General features: G+C 34.6%; 1 protein-coding gene across 2 annotated transcripts in view; it reads right to left on the minus strand.

The window, feature by feature from the left end:
* Positions 1 to 18,996, minus strand: part of LRRIQ1 (leucine rich repeats and IQ motif containing 1) — a 225,815-nt gene that overhangs the window by 20,143 nt on the left and 186,676 nt on the right. For both annotated transcript variants that reach the window (XM_027543219.1, XM_027543220.1), the window contains exons 24-26: positions 11,844 to 11,976; positions 9,079 to 9,139; positions 1,632 to 1,752 (exon numbers count right to left, since the gene is read on the minus strand). In XM_027543219.1, coding sequence (XP_027399020.1) covers positions 1,632 to 1,752; positions 9,079 to 9,139; positions 11,844 to 11,976 — 315 coding nt within the window. The remainder of the gene's footprint in view (positions 1 to 1,631; positions 1,753 to 9,078; positions 9,140 to 11,843; positions 11,977 to 18,996) is intronic.

Raw genomic sequence — 18,996 nt, forward strand, 5'->3', positions numbered from 1 at the left:
GAACTCTCTATAAAGATCTTATATACTCTAAAATCTATAACTCAGTTTTATGTAAGTGAAAGATGAAGCTTGTGCATTTCAGGATAGTTGCTGACTGACTGAGTTATTTATGTTTTAACATTCAGATAGTACATTTCAAACAGAAGCTTTGATATTCTGTAAAGTGAAAAGGCAATTTGTGTAAAAATTTTATTAGGTTTGTTTATTTTTACCCACACTACTTCAAAACAACATCATATGAGTTTGTAATATGCAATGCTTAAAATGGGTATGGCATTATTCACTATGATGTGTGGCATAGGTTGATTCTTTCTGAAATGTTTTATACATATATATAATATATATAAAATATATATATATAACTTCTGATAGTACCACACTTTGTTGCTGTAGAAAATTTGTATTAAAAGAATAATTTTACATAGGTGAATTAACCTAAAATATTTCTTAACCATATTGACCAGAGCAACCTTTCATGACCAGATTCTGGGAAATATTTGTACGTTAGATATATTAAAATTATTTTAAAATGAAATTAAAATTCATTAAAATAAATTTACATATAAATGGATTTAAATGACTGGAATCTAATAATGCCAAGCATCTGGAGGAAAAGTCAGAGAATCATTTCGACGTTTTCATTTATCTGAAGAGCACTATCTGGATTGTTGAATTGTTCATATTCAAATAAATATTGACTTTGTGTGTATATAATCATACAATCAATGAGTAATAAATCTTTTTATAGAGTAACTATTACTTAAAATGAAGTGTAAATTAATATGTGGATTTCTGAGGTTTACTATATGTTGGCAATATTAACAAAATATTATATTAAATAAACCATCTTTTGTATTAATATACCATAACACTCTAGAAAATGTTTTGATATCTTTACAGTGTAAGTTAAATGAAGAGTTTGAAAAAGTTAGGCTTTCTTACTCTCAAATACCTTGAGATACAGATAGTTTTTAAATGTTTACATTCTTTTCAGAGTTAAGAATTGCTTTGTAATTCTTGTTGAAACCATGATATATATATATATATATATATATATAGTTATAGTTATAGTTATAGTACCAAATTAATAAACGTGTGACAAGTTTTCAAATATAAAAAGTCATCACTAGTAAATACAAACTGTCATCTATTCAGTGGAAATAGTTTTTAAGAGCATGATTTTGACACTATAATGTTTAGAAGTCTGCTATTTAAAAAAAAAAAATTCCTTCAAAACAAACTTTACTTACAATATATATTAAATAATGACAAAAGGCCAAAACACATTACTTTGATATATAAATCCAACATTTTACAGTTAACCTAAACAAACTCTTTTAGAACTAAATGATCAAAGAATTCAATATGATCCATGGAGGGGTAGAGGAGTAAATCACTGAGTCACAGAATAGAATTAAAATAAAAACTGATGCTGTTAATTTTAGAAATAATTTAATTCCGTTTGTATCAAAAGAAGACATTCAAAGAAGGAAAAAATTCAAATGGATAGTTTTGGGCAGTTCTGGTTGCTGGCATCCTAACCCTTATCTGTAAAAGAATGCTTGCTGGCATTAGTTTCCATCAATTCATTTGTGATTTTGAAATTAATTCTGAAGGAAACCACAACTTACTTGAAGATCCCGCTGAGTGTCTGTGTGCCAGAGTTTTTTTTTCTGTCTTCACAGACAAAGCACTTCCACTGGTCATGGAAAAAAGGTCTAAATCCGTGTCTTCTCTGCTTACAAGTCTTGCCTGGGAGCAATGGGAGAGAATGTATACAATCATGAAACAAAATATGGCATTTTCTGAATGCAGATCACATTACCCCAAATAAACAAACAGGCTCTGTCAAACAACCTTCTTCAAAATGATACCACAATCCTTTATTGCTGCCCAGGCAGAACAAATGCACTATGTCAAAGCATTTTTTGCAAATAAGAGCCGATTTTAAAATTGAGGTTTGCTATTTGAGTCTGTACAACAAAAGAAAACATTTCAGTACAGTAATTTTGATGAAAATCAATCTTAAAGGCAACTGATGAAACTTTAAATAGCTTAACATCACTTATTTACCAAGGATATTATTTAATTCTTAATTGAATGTTATAAATGTCACATTGGATTATTTTCTGCAATATTCATGTTTTACCACTTATAAAATTCCCTGAAATGCCTTTCATCCCATATTTTTATACTACAAAGCCATGAAAGATCTCTACTTTCTCACTACAGTCATTATTAATGTAAAATACTATATGTTAAGTCTAATTTGGGAATAAGGGTAGACATATAGAAATTTCAAGATATTTTAAGGACATATGTATTAGATAATTTATTTCATCTAAAATTACTCTCTGAGCTTTCATTACTATTTTGGATTGAACTGAAGAGTTGAAAGAATCACCTCTTGGCTATAAATATTGTTTTACATAATGTCTAATATCATTAAGTAAGGATTTATTGGGATTTGGCCCCTCAATGGGAGAAAAATGCCATGATAGAAAGTAAAGCAGCCTCAAAGTAGCTGGAACTTCATCCAAACCACAGGATGCTTGAAATCCTGTGAGAAAGCATTGTCCTTAATATTTGATGTGAGAAAAATTTAGAGTAAAATAAAACCATAAAACATCACTGTGGTTACATAGCTATCCCTATATGACGTGCTACAAAAACTCATGAAACCAGAACCCAAAGATCATCTTCCTTCAAATTCAGATGTCTGCATACCCCCTCCCACCTTCTCTCATTGTTAAATCAGCAAGTTTGGTATTGGTGAACTCAGAGGAGAAGCCCTTCTAGGGCATTAGTCACTTTTTAAAATGTACTTGGGTAAGTGATACCATTGTTTCATCAAAAAAACCTCCGTAGAGAACTATTTCAAGTGAAATGATGACTGGCTCACAACTTACACTTGTGATGTTTAGGATGAAAAATGTTATACATTCTTTCTGGATTTTATTTCATTAGTGCACAAGCTTATGTATTTAATGGTCCCATTACTATAGCTCCATCAATACTGAGACATCACAAAAACCAATCAGGAATAAGGGGGAGTGAAAAAGCTGGCTTAAAGCTCAACATTCAGAAAACTAAGATCATGGCATCTGGTCCCATCACTTCATGGGAAATAGATGGAGAAACAGTGGAAACAGTGTCAGACTTTATTTTGGGGGGCTCCAAAATCACTGCAGATGGTGATTGCAGCCATTAAATTAAAAGATGCTTACTCCTTGGAAGGAAAGTTATGACCAACCTAGATAGCATATTCAAAAGCAGAGACATTACTTTGCCAACAAAGGTCCGTCTAGTCAAGGCTATGGTTTTTCCTGTGGTCATGTATGGATGTGAGGGTTGGACTGTGAAGAAAGCTGAGCGTTGAAGAATTGATGCTTTTGAACTGTGGTGTTGGAGAAGACTCTTGAGAGTCCCTTGGACTGCAAGGAGATTCAACCAGTCCATTCTAAAGATCAGTCCTGGGTGTTCTTTGGAAGGAATGATGCTAAAGCTGAAACTCCAGTACTTTGGCCACTTCATGCAAAGAGTTGACTCATTGGAAAAGACTCTGATGCTAGGAGGGATTGGGGGCAGGAGGAGAAGGGGACAACAGAGGATGAGATGGCTGGATGGCATCACCGACTCGATGGATGTGAGTTTGAGTGAACTCCGGGAGTTGGTGATGGACAGAGTGGCCTGGCGTGCTGTGATTCATGGGGTCACAAAGAGTCGGACACGACTGAGCGACTGAACTGAACTAACTGACTGATCAAAGCAATACCAAGATTTTGGTGACATCAGTTACAAAATAAGGAAAGACATGCTAACCACATAAGAGACCCTCCTGCTGACTAAAGAGGCATTAACTATAAGCCTCAGGATTTTAAAATCAGGTTTTATTTGCTTCAATTTAATGACATAATTTCACTGCACCTATTTAAAAAGCAGAAATCTCACCCTCCTCCAGACAAGATGATACCTACATGTCAAGAAAGTATTTGTGAACATGTCTTCCAAAAATCTTGTTATCATCTAAGCCATTAACATCCAAAAGATTGTTTATTCCAAAACAGCAAACAGTATCGGTTATTAACTAAGCCAGATTATAACAGAATCAAATTTAGAAGTGAAATTTAACAATAACACACACTTTCACAATGGTGCCACCTCGCAGCTTAAATGCAAACCTAGAAATTTCATAGAGGCTAGTTACATGTCTAGCAGCATATTTAACTCAGCCACATATGTATTTATATTCAAATTCTACCTGTGAAAACACTGGTTTCAAATTGAACATCATCCTTCCTCTTACTGTTAAGGAGTAGAGAAATCATAAAGAAAATATATCTTTTCTTCTATGTCATGCAAAATGGATATACTATACATGCAAAATAGAATAAAATTGACCTTGCTTTTAATACTTGTTCTACAAAACTGTATGTTTAATCCCAAAACATTGTAATATTAAACATTCTTCACAGTTATAACATGATAAACAGTTTGTATCAGATCAGAATTTTCTTATGTGCAATACAATAGCAAATATTTAAATAGTGATTTTGCAAAACTCTCGTTGGTCTTTGTCTTCTGATTAGATCATGTCTGTAGCCTCATCTACAAAGTCTGTAATATTCTTTTTTCCCATATTTTCACAATGAAATGAGTGGTATGAATTCTGGAACATGACTTCTAAGCAAGTGGATCCTGTTTCACCTCCAAACCGAGCTACTTAATTTAAAATAGAGAATCTCTTCCATTTAATAAAGAACAGTCAGTTCTTTCTTCTGATTTTTCACAAACAAGATTTTATTAAATATTTATTTTAAAAGTTTGTATTTTTAGAAGACAAACAGCACACAAAATAAATACCTATTTACTTATTATGCAGATATTTTTAAAAAAGAGAAATAAAATATTATAAAGTGAAATTCACTTGTAAGCTTTTCAGTTTTTCTACATATGTTTTGAATAAACATATTCAAAAGTTTTTAGAATATTATTTCAAAATTAACCTAACTTATTTTTGCATTTTGCTTCTTTCACTGTACATTACACCTGTGAAATACAGATCTAGTTCATTTAACTGTTTGAATAATATGCAAATTATTGCTAATTACTGTAGATGCTATGAACATACCACATCATTGTTTGTACTATTTCTAGACATAATACCAGTGTTTTAAAAATATTTTTCTCTTTGATTGCAGAAAGCTGAGGTATGCATACCCCTCCATTCATAATACATTGTCATCATTGTGCAAACCCCTTCTCTTATATAATAAGACAGAGGCCTTGTTATGTAACATATGTGGGCATGGAAGGCACTGTAAATGTTTTATAGAACTATAATTTACATGTAATAAAATGCACAGAACTTAAATATGAAGTTCAATCATTTTCAAAAATTTTCTTTTTGATTTACAACTCCCGTAGAAGCTGCAAAAATTGGTACTAAGAGTTACTTTTATATCCTCCACACAGCTTGTCCAAATGATATCTTGATAATTCAAGTTCAATTAATAAAAACAGGAAATTGACATTGGTGCCATACTATTACTAAACCATAGACCTTATTCACCAGTTTTCACACGCACTATTTTTTTTTTTTGGTTTGTTTATGCTTCTATGACATTTTATCACATGTATAAATTCGCATAACTACCACCACAATCAGAATAGACAATTATTCCATTTCTCCAAACAAGCTCTTTGTTTTCCCTTTAAAGTAATACCTTCCCCCTAATCTAATAACCAGCAACTACTAATATATTCCCCATCACTATAATTATGTAGTTTTGAGAATGTTATGTAAATGAAATCATACAGTAAAGAACATTTTGAAATTGTCTTCTTTCACTTAGCAAAATGCTCTTGAGATCCATGAACGTCTTTGTGTATACCATGAGTTTATTCTTGTTTGTCGCTTTTTGTTCCTTTTTGTGTATCTGTTGTACGTATGTATCACCATTTGTTTACCATTTACCCAGTGAGTGAGATTTGGATCATTTCCAATATTTTCAGCTATCACAAATAAAACTACTATGAACATTTATGTATAAGTTTTTGATTGAACATAAGTTCATCTCTCTAGAAAAAGTGCTCAGGAGCAAAACTGCTGAGTCAAATAAGTATATATTTAACTTTATGAGAAATTGACACTATTTTATTTTTTTTTACAATGGCTGTACCCTTCTTCATAGGGACTTCTCTGTGGCTCAGTGGTAAAGAATCTGCCCGTCAACACAGGCTATGCGGGTTCAATCTCTGGGTTGGGAAGATGCCCTGGAGTAGGAAGTGGCAACCTGCTCCAGTATCTTGCCTGCAGAATTCCATGGACAGAGAAGCCTGGTGGACTACAGTCCATGGGATCACAAAGAGCTGGACACAACTTATTGACTAAAAAACAACAATTCATGCATATGGTATATGTCTTTGGTTTTTTATAAGCAATGTTTGATAGGTTATAATTGTAAGGGCCTTGCACATGTTAATGTTAACATTTGTGATTTAACTCTACCGCAGTACACCTTCTCCTTCTGTTTTTTTTTTTTTTTAATTTTATTTTATTTTTAAACTTTACATAATTGTATTAGTTTTGCCAAATATCAAAGTGAATCCGCCACAGGTATACATGTGTTCCCCATCCTGAACCCTCCTCCCTCCTCCCTCCCCATACCATCCCTCTGGGTCGTCCCAGTGCACTAGCCCCAAGCATCCAGTATCGTGCATCGAACCTGGACTGGCATAATCCTGTTTTTTTTCTTCCCTCAAAGGAGTTGTTCCTGAGAGCCTTCCCCAGTAAACATCCTACATTCAAATATCAGAATCTGAGTATATTTTCTGGAGAAATTAAACTATGAGTGTCTTCTGCAGGAAAATGCTAGCATTTTGGGAGGATAAGTTTCATAAGCAATGCAATTGTCTAGATCTATGACATGACTTCTGATATATATTTGGAAGTAAGTAAAATAATATCTTGTTTGCATTTTTCTCATTCTTGTTTGTCATACAATAACTTTAATCTTGTTTGGAAGACAGAGATATTATTTATTAGCTTCCTCAAAACCTAGCATTTGAATGTTGGATTATGTCTAATTCTGTCCTCACTTTTGAAGCTCAGTGACAAAATATTCTAGATGATATTTATATTTATCCCTATACTAAGAAATAACTCCACTGTCTTTTGGTATGCCTTGTTCTGATATGATGTCAACTGTCAATCTATCCTTCCTTTGTAGATAAACTTTCATAAATTTTTCATGCTGTCTAATCCAGGGTTCATTTCAAAGATATTATTTTTTTATTTTCAGAATTTATAATGGCCTTATTTGCATATCCATCTCCCTCTAATTAAAATTTGATCATGTTTTGTTCGATTATTTTCTGCCCTTTTATTATGGGTGGTATTTTTATGTCTTTGAGGATCTTATGGTAGCAGCTGTTGCGGCTTTTTAACATTTCAAGATTTTCCTTAGTTATGGCCTGGTCCCAGTTGTACAATTATCTGCACAAGTTTCCTACAAGTAGGGTGTTTTAATTCCCCAACACTCTGCAAGATTTCCACCCAACTTGGCCTTCAATTAGCCCAGTGTCCTTTTAGTGTAAATCCTTGATCCATTCCCCTGCCTTGACTCAAAAAAAAAAAAAAAAAAAAAAGTCTGTTCTACTACTACCACTTACCTTGTTTGGTATTCAGCTGTTCTTCAATATATTTTTTAAAAAGTATTTATCATTGCTATGTATTTGTCATACATTCGTGGGTAGTGTGATATAATGGGATATGGAGGAAGGAGATTAATATCAAAGGGTTAATCTCATAGAACCATTGTGATTAGTAATCTACCCAATCTGTTTTCATTCATTTTAGAAGTATAATAATCAAATGTAATATCCCTTCCTTTATTGTGGCATTTCTTGGCACTTTATATTTCTGATTTTTGCTCCAAAGTGGCTACTCAAAAATCTGTGTGAGAGTGTTAGTCAATAATATGTAGGGTGTTAATAGCCTGAGGTACCACTTTTCCTAGGGTAATCTTCATGTGACTCTGCCAGAGGGATCTCTATTAAAATGCAAGAAAATATTTATTTAGTGATTATTTCAAATATGTGCATTCTTCTATAAATATTTCCATAAGCACATTAATTTTAACATTGTCCTAATTTTTCTCCTCTTTCAGGAAAACTCCTTGAATGAGTAATCCATAACAATAACGAATATAACTGCTCTGGATATGATAATATTATTTCCCATTAGAGAATACATTATTTTTTTATACAAAATTCTACATGGTAAGTTAACTTATAATCAGTTTTCTTGGTGAATGTAGAGTTTGAGCAAGGAATATTCATTGGTTGATATAAATGGAAGGTGACATAAAGTTAGGATTATTTGATGCCCTTCATTTTCACATGCCAAGGAGGTCACACACTTCTGTCATTGGTCAGGGTACCCTCTTTTCTGGAAATTTCTGGAAACACTAACATTTCTTGTTTGGGGACTCTGTTTCTCCAGACTCCATATTGGCCACTCTTCTGTTAACATAGGCTTCCTTCTGATAGCATATATTTCAGATGACTTTTGAAATGCACATGAGTTATATTGTCTAGAGTATACACTCTAGTCGCCATGTTAGAACTTGGTTGCTCCTAACACTCCAACCATTTACACTTTATTACTTACGAAGGTTGTACACACAACTACTTTTTAATTTTTACCTGGTTTGATTTTTTGAGTCATGAGGGTGCTTTGCTGGTTCCCTCAAGTATCCTCCTTTTAAACTAGTCTAGACAATAATATTGTTTTATAATTTCTTGCCCAGAGTATCTTTTAAAATATAGTAGCATCTTGTTATTTTAAAATCTACCAGATAAACTAAGTATTTTAAGATGACATCATATTTTAAAGTCATATTATAAGCCAAGAAAACATGGTACTATTTTAATATTTAATATTTTAAGATTATCCCCCAAAGATACAGTTGTGGTATTTTCATAATTTATACTACTTATTGACACATCTTAAAGTGCCATCTGTTGAGTACTATTGTCCACACACTTTTTCTGAACTTTAAACACATTTCTTACCACAAGCTGAACTCTTCCACCATTACGTACGTCTGGATCTAACTCAGGCAAGAAGTGCTTGCTGCATAATGACAAAAAGAGAAATCATATTATTATATCAATGTAGAGGAAGACTATGAAAAACATGCCCAATGAAAAGTTTGAGAAAAATCAATAATATACAAAATGGAAATAATTGTTTTCTTAAATTAGGTGAATACAAATATATATACAAATTTATGTCTTTTCATAATTACTTTAAAATTCAATTTGACATAAATTTTAAATTTGCCAAACATAATGCATACACAGATAAAAATAATCTGCAAGTACCAATAACCTTAGCTAATAAATTATAGAACGGGTAAATATTGTACCACATCTACTTATATATCTTACTTATAAGAAAGGCAAAGCTTCTTATTTAAAATAGGTCTGGTATGTTTAGTGCATTATACTAATGCTCACAATTAACTTCTGTTTAAGGCTAGAGCATTCATATTTGGCTTTTCAAGAACTTCTGTTTTAGAAAAAAATTTTTCTTAAAATATTAATACTTAAATATTCCTTTATATATTATATTTTCAAAGGACAAAATCCACCAATAATTGTCTGTTGCATTATATGTTTAAATAGAACTAATTAAGGAGTAACTGATGTTGTTAAATGTTTAAGTATCTTAAAAATACATCCTGAAATGTTTTGTTTGTATTTTTCACATTATCTGTACAGATGCTTTTAAATCTCTAAAGAAGATCTCTTTCATCTGGTTAATATAGATGGTAAGCTATGAGTTATGCTACATTTGGTTATAGTCCTGAAAATATCTTGTTATGAATTATGCTAAATCAATTAATACCAGCATAAATAAACTGTACTTGCATCAATAGGAACACTCAGCAAAATAAAAAAAGCCTCAAATGTTGATTGTTTTATTCCTACTTTCTTTGCTCACAATGAAATAGGATATAACAACCCAGGTTTTGAAGTGTTTTAATTTCACTTTTTTCCATATTATTAAAGATATTATATGGATAGAATTGACTACATATGAAGGTTTTTTCACTTGTATATATTATAGAAAAAGGTTTAATTTTTATACATTATAACATTCTGCTATATTAAGTGTTAGACCTCATAACTGTTTTCTTTGTTACTCATTTAAATAATTAATACCCACAACCCCTGGAAATGTTTCCAAAGTGTCATCTATATTTAGATTCATATTGGCTTATATATTTGAAAATGCTTAAGTAGCACTTTTAAAAATTGTTTTGTGGATATACATAGCTACAGTGAAAGTTGTAAAACTTTATACAACTGTATAATATGAGAAACTAAATACTCAGTATTCTGTAATAACCTATAAAGGAAAAGGGTTTCCCAGGTGGTTCAGTAGGTAAAGAATCTGCCTTCAATGCAGGAGACTCAAGAGACCTGGGTTTGATCTCTGGGTTGGGAAGGTGCCCTGGGTGAGGGCATGGCAAACCACGCCAGTATTCTTGCCTGGAGAATCCCATGGACAGAGGAGCCTGGCAGGCTATGGTCCATGGGGTTACAAAAGAGCCAGACATGACTGAAGCGATTGAGCACATAAGTGAAAAGAATGTGAAAAAGAATATATATGTGTTCTACTCCTGAAGCTAACATGACATTGTAAATCAACTGTACTGTAATTAAACAAAAAATATTCAAAAATATTATCTCCAGACTTTTATTTCTTTAAAATTTTGGTTTAGTAGTTATGTACATAAATGTTTTATGTTATGTATTGTTTAGACTGAATCTTGTTCCCTCAAAATTTATATGTTCAAATCTTGTTTTCTCAAAATTTATACATTCAAATCCTAATCTTTAATACCTCAGAAAATTACTATATGAAGACAAGGCCTTGAAAGAGACAAAGTAAAACGAGTTCAAAGAGGTGGGCCCTAATCCAATATAACGGTGTCCTTGTTCAAAGAGGAGATTAGAACACAGGTAACGCAGGTGGAAGGATGGTCATGCGAGGAGCCAGTGAGACGGAGCATCTGCAAGCCAAGGAGACTGACCTCCAAAGAAACCAAACTTGCTGACTCCTTGATCTTGGACTTTCAGCTTCCAACACTGTGAGAAAATAGATCTCTGCACTTTAAGCCGTGCAATCTAGTATTTTGTTACGGTAGCCCTAGAAAACTAATACATACATTAATATAACAAAAATTAATTGATTACTTATTAGGTTCAAGGCACCTTTCTTTGCTGCTAAGGGACATCAACATTTGATAACCTCAATTTGAGAACTCACCTCTATCTTGTGAGAAAGAGAGATATCTCACTATAAAGAGGAGGAAACTAAAATATTGAGACATCACTGAGAATCAGTTACATGACTGGTAAAGTGGCAGGATTGGGGTTGAGTTTAATTTTAACTGCTAAACATAAATGATAATAAAAATAACAAAAAATAAAATACTGCAATCACCAATACAGATGATATTTATAAACAGTTAATAGATACCATGCATTTTACTTTATAAAGTAGAACCATTTGTGTGGTTCATCATCACCATCAATCAATTGTGCTGATTTTTAAGCATTGCAGAAACTAAGCTCTTGAATATTTTACAGTGAAAAAACATAGTGATCAAATCTATTCTATATAAGAGACCATTTATAGTCTGGTAATGTCGTATATTGGCCTTCGGCTATATAAAGTCATGTTTGTTTTAGCATAATTAACATAGGTTTCACTTTTCAATATATGTTTGCAATACAAAAATCTGATTTAAGGGAGAAGACCTCACCATTTCATATTTCTGGAACCAGTCGTTTCAAGAACCCCAACCTGTGTATGAAGCCATTGGTACGTATATTCTTTACTCCTTTCTAATTTTTCATTTGCAGTGGTATCCTTATACATAAATTCTTCTTCCTTATCTAGGGAAAAATATGAAAATATTATTTGTTTTTTAAAGAAATCAAATTTTGGCCAAGCAGCTTAGTCTAGGCTAACAATTTTATCACAAGGAAGAGAAAAACAAGACAGGTCAGGGGAGCTAAATCATCTGTAAGAAAAATACTGTCAGTCACTTATAGACTAAGTACTTTTCCTGTTTGAGTTTCAAACCCACTTATTTTGAAAAGCAGAGTTATTTTAATGAAACCAACATCCTATAGGGCTTGTTTTTTAGTGTTTTAGTTAGAAAATAGAAATAATTATTTTTGGTAGACAGAATTTAAAATCTAATTGTTCTCATACAATCTTATCCATATGAAGAATTTATAATTTATATTGAGGATACTCAAAATAGATTTGTAATTTTGTATAAAACAAAACTTGGTTTATATAAGCTAGTACAATATGTAAGTTAGGAAAATCATTTATATTAGATTTAGGAAACCTGTGCTAATGCCATAGCAATGATTTCAAAGATCGAGAGGGGAAAGGGTAACAAAGAAGATGAGTATGGAAACTATGCAAAAGGAGAAATTACGCCAGGTGAGAATACAAGGTAACAAATATAAAGGAAAATAAAATAGTTTAAAAAAAGAAAAAGAAAAATCCAACCCTTATAGCTACACCTAAATATAGTATATGCATTTATATTATTCAAAAAAAAAATCTGCAGACATTGCTGCCACATGAATGCCACACACTTGAGTTACAATGAAGACCTGTTGTTCTAGAACACTTCTCCATGGACTTGATTTTTTAGATGGCTTCTTTTTTGGTGCCATCACCATGTTTAGGGACATTTTAGCTTTGTAGGGTTCACTGACAGTACACCAGAGAGGGGGTACCTACTGAAACTAACTCATGGTAATTAAACTCACAAGAAATCTACAATTTTTATTTAAAACATCAGTTTTTAATTTGAACTATTCTTTCAACTGGCTTCACCTAGCTTAAAACTCAACATTCAGAAAACTAAGATCATGGCATCCAGTCCCATCACTTCATGGCAAATAGATGGGGAAAAAGTGGAAACAGTGACAGATTTTATTTTCTTGGGCTCCAAAAGCACTGCAGATGGTGACTGCAGCCATAAAATTAAAGGATGCTGACTCCTTGAAAGGAAAGCTATGACAAAGCTAGACAGCATATTAAAAAGCAGAGACATCACTTTGCTGACAAAGGTCTGTATTTAAAACTATGTTTTTTCCAGTAGTCATGTATGGATGTGAACACTGGACCATAAAGAAGGCTGAGCACCAAAAAATTGATGCTTTCAAATTGTGGTGCTGGAGAAGACTCTTGAGAGTTCCTTGACAGCAAGGAGATCAAATGAATCAATCCTAAAGGAAATCAACCCTGAATATTCATTGGAAGGACTGACGGTGAAGCTCCAATACTTTGGCCATCTGATACGAAGAGCCGACTCATTGGAAAAGACTCCTGATTCTGGGAGAGATTGAGGGCAGGAGGGCAAGGGGATGAGAGAGGATGAGATGGTTGGATGGTACACTGACTCAGTGAACATGAGTCTGACTAAACTTTGAGAGATAGCCATGGACAGGGAAGCCTGGTGTGCAGCAGTCCACGGGGTTGCAAAGAGTCAGGCACGTCTTAGCAGATGAACAATTCTTTCACTGTAGATCTTCAAACATAGAAAGTAATCTTTTATTTGCAGGTTGTTTGGAGGACAAATGAGACATGCTGTGAAGCTTATTTTGAATGCTAGGTGCATGGGCAGAGACACATTCACACATGGATACACACTCAGCATCTATTGTTTTGATTATGTTAAGATGATACATTCATCATGTCTTTTTTTTCCCTTAAAATTTGCTGTGGTACTAGTGAAATGACTAATTTTCAGTCCAAAGAGATACTAGGTCCAGTTCTCATAAAAGCTACAAGTCAAGATGTTTATTTCTCTAAATTACATTACTTAACTTCCTGTTAACTTCTCATGACATCTTACATTTCTAAAATGGTCATATCCCTTGTTTCCTGCGTGCATGCTAAGTTCCTTCAGTCGTGTCTGACTCTTTGTGACCTTATGGACTACAGCCAGGCTCCTTTGTCCATGGTCTAACCCAGGCGAGCATACTGGAGTGGATTGCCATTTCCTTCTCCAGGGGATCTTACCAACCCAGGGATCAAACCCATGTATCTGTTGGCAGATTCTTTACCACTAGCACCACCTGGTCTTCCTGAATTTAAGCCAAACCCTCCATAGTTGCAGGGCTTCCCCAACAGCTCAGTTGGTAAAGAATCCTCCTACAAGACAGGAGGCCCTGGTTCAATTCCTTGGCCGGGAAGATTTACTGGAGAAGGGAAGGCTACCCACTCCAGTATTCTTGGGCTTCCCTTGTGGCTCAGCTGGTAAAGAATCCATCTGCAACGTGGAGACCTGGGATCGATCCCTGGCTTGGGAAGATGCCCTGGAGAAGGGAACGGCTACCCACTCCAGTATTCTGGCCTAGAGAATTCCATGGACTATACAGTCCATGGGGTCACAAAGAGTCTGACACGACTGTGTGACTTTCATTTTCACTTTCTCCATAGTTGCTGTACTGAAGGAACAATTACTCTGCATTCAAGGGCTGACCACTGAATTCATGAGCAGACAGCATTTTAATAAATGGCTTTCTTTATACAGAAACTAAAAAAGAGATTCAAACAAAGGGAAGATTTGGGCTTGCCACCCCAGTTACAGCATTAAGCACTAAGTTTCTTTTCCAGCAGAGTCCCAGGGTTTTATCTGCCTTTCTTGGTTGATCAGACCAAATGGTGAACCCATGAGTGCAATGACAGAAGGGAATGACAGAGAGGAATCAGTGACCCTGATAATTAACTGAACCTACAATTGGAACTTTACCTACTCTTGATATGTAGCAAGTGTACTTTTAGCTAAAAATAATCTTTGTGTCTTTCTCCTTTCGAAAATAGAGACATATACTTGCAATAGCCCCCTTTTAAAGTGCTTATTCTGAAGTTTTCCTCAATTCTACAGTAACACTGCATAAACCATAAGTGGTTTTACATTAGACTCAGTCCAGTTTCTCAATAATCATCCCCGAATAAAGATGAGAGATTTCACTGTAAGAGTCCAACTCATATTAATTCTTTTAACCTGAAGGCATGGATTGGTAGATTGGCATGAATTCAGTGTAAAAAGAGAACTAGCATAGTGGTGACATTGGCTAGATAGATCCAAGCATACTGCCATTCCAAGGCTGCAGGAAATGATTCTGGCAAATGACTTTTGCAATAGCATTTCAGGATTACCCCTGCCACTGAGGAGAAAGTAGGATTTACTTATTGAAGCTTGCTTTTAGCATTTTGTTTAGGAAGAATAATGGTGCCAGGTTTACTTACAGACCTTTGTCATTTTCTAGTTCAGTTCAGTTGCTCAGTCGTGTCTGACTCTTTACGACCCCATGGACTGCAGCATGCCAGGCTTTCCTGCCCATCACCAACTCCCGGAGCTTGCTCAAACTTGTGTCCATCAAGTCAGTGATGCCATTCAACCCTCTCATCCTCTGTAGTCCCCTTCTCCTCCAGCCTTCAATATTTCCGAGCATCAGTGTCTTTTCAAATGAGTCAGTTTGAGTTGAAGTATTGAAGTTTCAGCTTCAGCATCAGTCCCTTTCAATGAGTATTTAGGACTGATTTCCTTTAGGATGGACTGGTTGGATCTCTTTGCAGTCCAAGGGACTCTCAAGAGAATTTTCTCCAACCCCTCAGTTCAAAAGCATCAATTCTTCGGTGCTCAGCTTCCTTTATAGTCCAACTCTCACATCCATACATGACTACTGGAAAAACCATAGCTTTGACTGGATGGACCTTTGTTGGCAAAGTAATGTCTCTGCTTTTTAATATGCTGTCTAGGTTGGCCATAGCTTTTCTTCCAAGGAGCAAGTGTCTTTTAATTTCATGGCTGCAGCCACCATCTGCAGTGATTTTGGAGCCCCCTTCAAAATAAAGTGTCACTGTTTCCACTGTTTCCCCATCTATTTCCCATGAAGTGATGGGACCGGATGCCATGATCTTAGTTTTCTGAATGTTGAGTTTTAAGCCAACTTTTTCACTCTCCTCTTTTCACTTTCATCAAGAGGCTCTTTAGTTCTTTGCTTTCTGCCATAAAGGTGGTGTCATCCGCATATCTCAGGTTATTGATATTTCTCCAGGTAATCTTGATTCCAGCTTATGCTTCATCCAGCCTGGCATTTCTCATGATGTACGCTGTATATAAGTTAAATAAGCAGGGTGACAATATACAGCCTTGATGTATTTCTTTTCTGATTTGGAACCAGTCCGTTGTTCCATATTCTGTTCTAACTGTTGCTTCTTGTCCTGCATACAGGTTTCTCAGGAGGCAGGTCAGGTGGTCTGGTATTCCATCTCTTTAAGAATTTTCCACAGTTTGCTGTGATCCATAACAAACTATGACTATGTTTGCATAGTCAGTAAAGCAGAAGTAGATGTTTTTCTGGAATTTTTCTAATTAGACTTCCCAATAAATCCTTTTGATTTTAGAAGAAACACCTTTCTGCCTGCAAAATGCAATCTACTACCTACCTACTGTTCTTTCCTATTTTTCTAGGTCTTCATTAATTTCTTGTACCATCATCCTAAGACAAAAGTTCTCTTTTTGATGCATGCTCTCCCCTAGTTACTACAGTCTATATATGCTGTTTTTACTTCAGGACACACATTCTATTAATTTATTTAAATAAATTGTTAAACTCTTTTACTATACAAATAACACATTTTCACAACAGTTAACCTTAAAAATACTGAAAAGTAAAACGTCAAAGAAAAGAAAATCTACAAAAAGCCCACTATTCAAAGATAACCACTGAATAACACTTTTAAGGCATTTCTTTGTGGTTCTTTTTCCCATAGATTTGTTTTATAGCATTTTTCCATTAGTACTATGACAACTGAATTCTATGTAATGGAAATCTAATCCTGAAAATGCTTTTAGGGGTTATACCCTATGATGTACCAACTTGTTACATGAAGGTTTTTAATTATTCTATTTAATCCATTTTTAAGGTGGAATTAGATAACATGTCTGAATTTCTGAATATTTTGAGGAACATGGTATAATCTATATCGTCAAATAGTTTACAAAACCTTTACCAATTTACCACAAGTTATATGAGGTTAATCATTTCACTAAGTCCCTAGTCAGCATTGGGATATTAAGTATTTAAAACTGTTGATACTTTGAGAAAAATATTGTCTAATACAGTCTTAATTTATATATTTCTACTGCTAGCAAAATTTAAAGTGGTTCCATATGATTTCTTATCAATAATATATAAAGTGTAAAGTATCTTTCTTGTTCTTCCCAATTATCTGCTGGATTCTAGTATTTCCATTTTTGCTTTCAACTGACCATTCAAAATTCTTTATCTGTTACCACTGCTGTGAATATTTTCTCCTGCCCATTGTTTGATTTAATTTCTACTCTATTTTCAAAAGGGGCAAATTTTTCTCTAGGCATACAAAATTTATCTATTTGCTAAATATCTTCTAAATTATAAACCTTTTTCCTTTCATAATTTATAGGTTATATCTTCCAATTGGTTATATATGATACCTAAGATTTCAGGGACAAATTCTACACTCTTCTAATATTTTGTCTTTTACACTAAAATATATTGGTTAACAAAATTCCATTAAGAGAACTCTCTCTCAGTCTACTTTGTCTTCCCTTTTCATTCCCTCCTTAATTTACTGCAATCCAATTCTGTCAAATTGAAATTATCCTTACAATGAGGACCTTAAACCACCTTATCTACCAAACACATTTATTCCTTATCTTCATTGGCCTCTCTGCTGAATTCAACTAAACAGAACATTTTCTTTGTCTTAAAACTCTCTTCTCTCTGAGACTTGGAAACATCAGACTTCAAGTGCTTCCTTTCTGGCTCCTTTACATGCACTCCTTCAGATGCTGATGCTTGTCAGTCTATAGAGTTTAGGAGCACCCTACGCTCACCACCTCATTCCACGCCTAATGTTGTGCTGGCCTTTGATGACAGTCAACTGGATAACTAGATGGTATGGTGGCGGTTTAGTTGCTCGGTCGTGTCCGACTCTTGTGACCCCATGGACTGTAGCCTGCCAAGCTCCTCTGTCTGTGATATTCTCCAGGCAAGAATACTCGAGCGGGTTGCCATTTCCTTCTCCAGAGGATAGTACTGGCCCAAGGATCGAACCCAGGTCTCCTGCATTGGAGGCAGATTCTTCATTAACTGAGCTACAAGGGAAGCCAGATAACTAGATACAGAGTGTTTATTGCCTCATAGGGGTGGCAGCTTAGAGGACTGGATATCACCAACATCTATTTTGTTCCTGCTCTCAGATCCAGCTGAACTTCAGAATCACAGTGTGTTTTCATCATCCTCCTAGTAAGTCTGCTTTTTCTCCTGACTCCCCAAGTCATTCAGACCAGATATTCTGGAGTTGTCCTTGGCTGCTCACTCCTTATGTAATGACATCTAATCCAGAATTAGGTCTAGTCTCCCTACCAGTTATCTCACTGATACCTGGCCCCTTCTTCTCATCTCCATTGCTCCATTTTGAACAGGAGTGAGAGTCTCTGTTGACTGACATGTGTGCTTCAGCTCACTGCAATATGGCTTCCTCCCTGTACCGTTTCACTAAAACTGTTCACACCGAGATCATTAACACTGCTAGATCTTTGGGACTTTTTTGAAGTTCTTACTGACTCCTCTAATATTACACATCGTCCACTTCTTCCTTCTCAAAAGGCTTATTTCCTCCGACTCGTGCTTAGTTACACTTGTCCTGTTTTTCTCTGCCCTACTGTCTAAACCTCAGTTTCCCTCAAGGGTTCCTCTTCCTTTGGCATCTCTTCCAATCTCGGGATTCTTCTCTGGCGTAACATCCTAGCCCCATCTTATTCTTTGGTTATAAGCTTCCTGTCAGAAGATAGTCCTTCAAGTTCTTCTATCATAGCTTTCTGAAATGTA

This window comes from Bos indicus x Bos taurus, chromosome 5, assembly GCF_003369695.1.
Source record: "Bos indicus x Bos taurus breed Angus x Brahman F1 hybrid chromosome 5, Bos_hybrid_MaternalHap_v2.0, whole genome shotgun sequence".
Taxonomy (NCBI): Eukaryota; Metazoa; Chordata; class Mammalia; order Artiodactyla; family Bovidae; genus Bos; species Bos indicus x Bos taurus.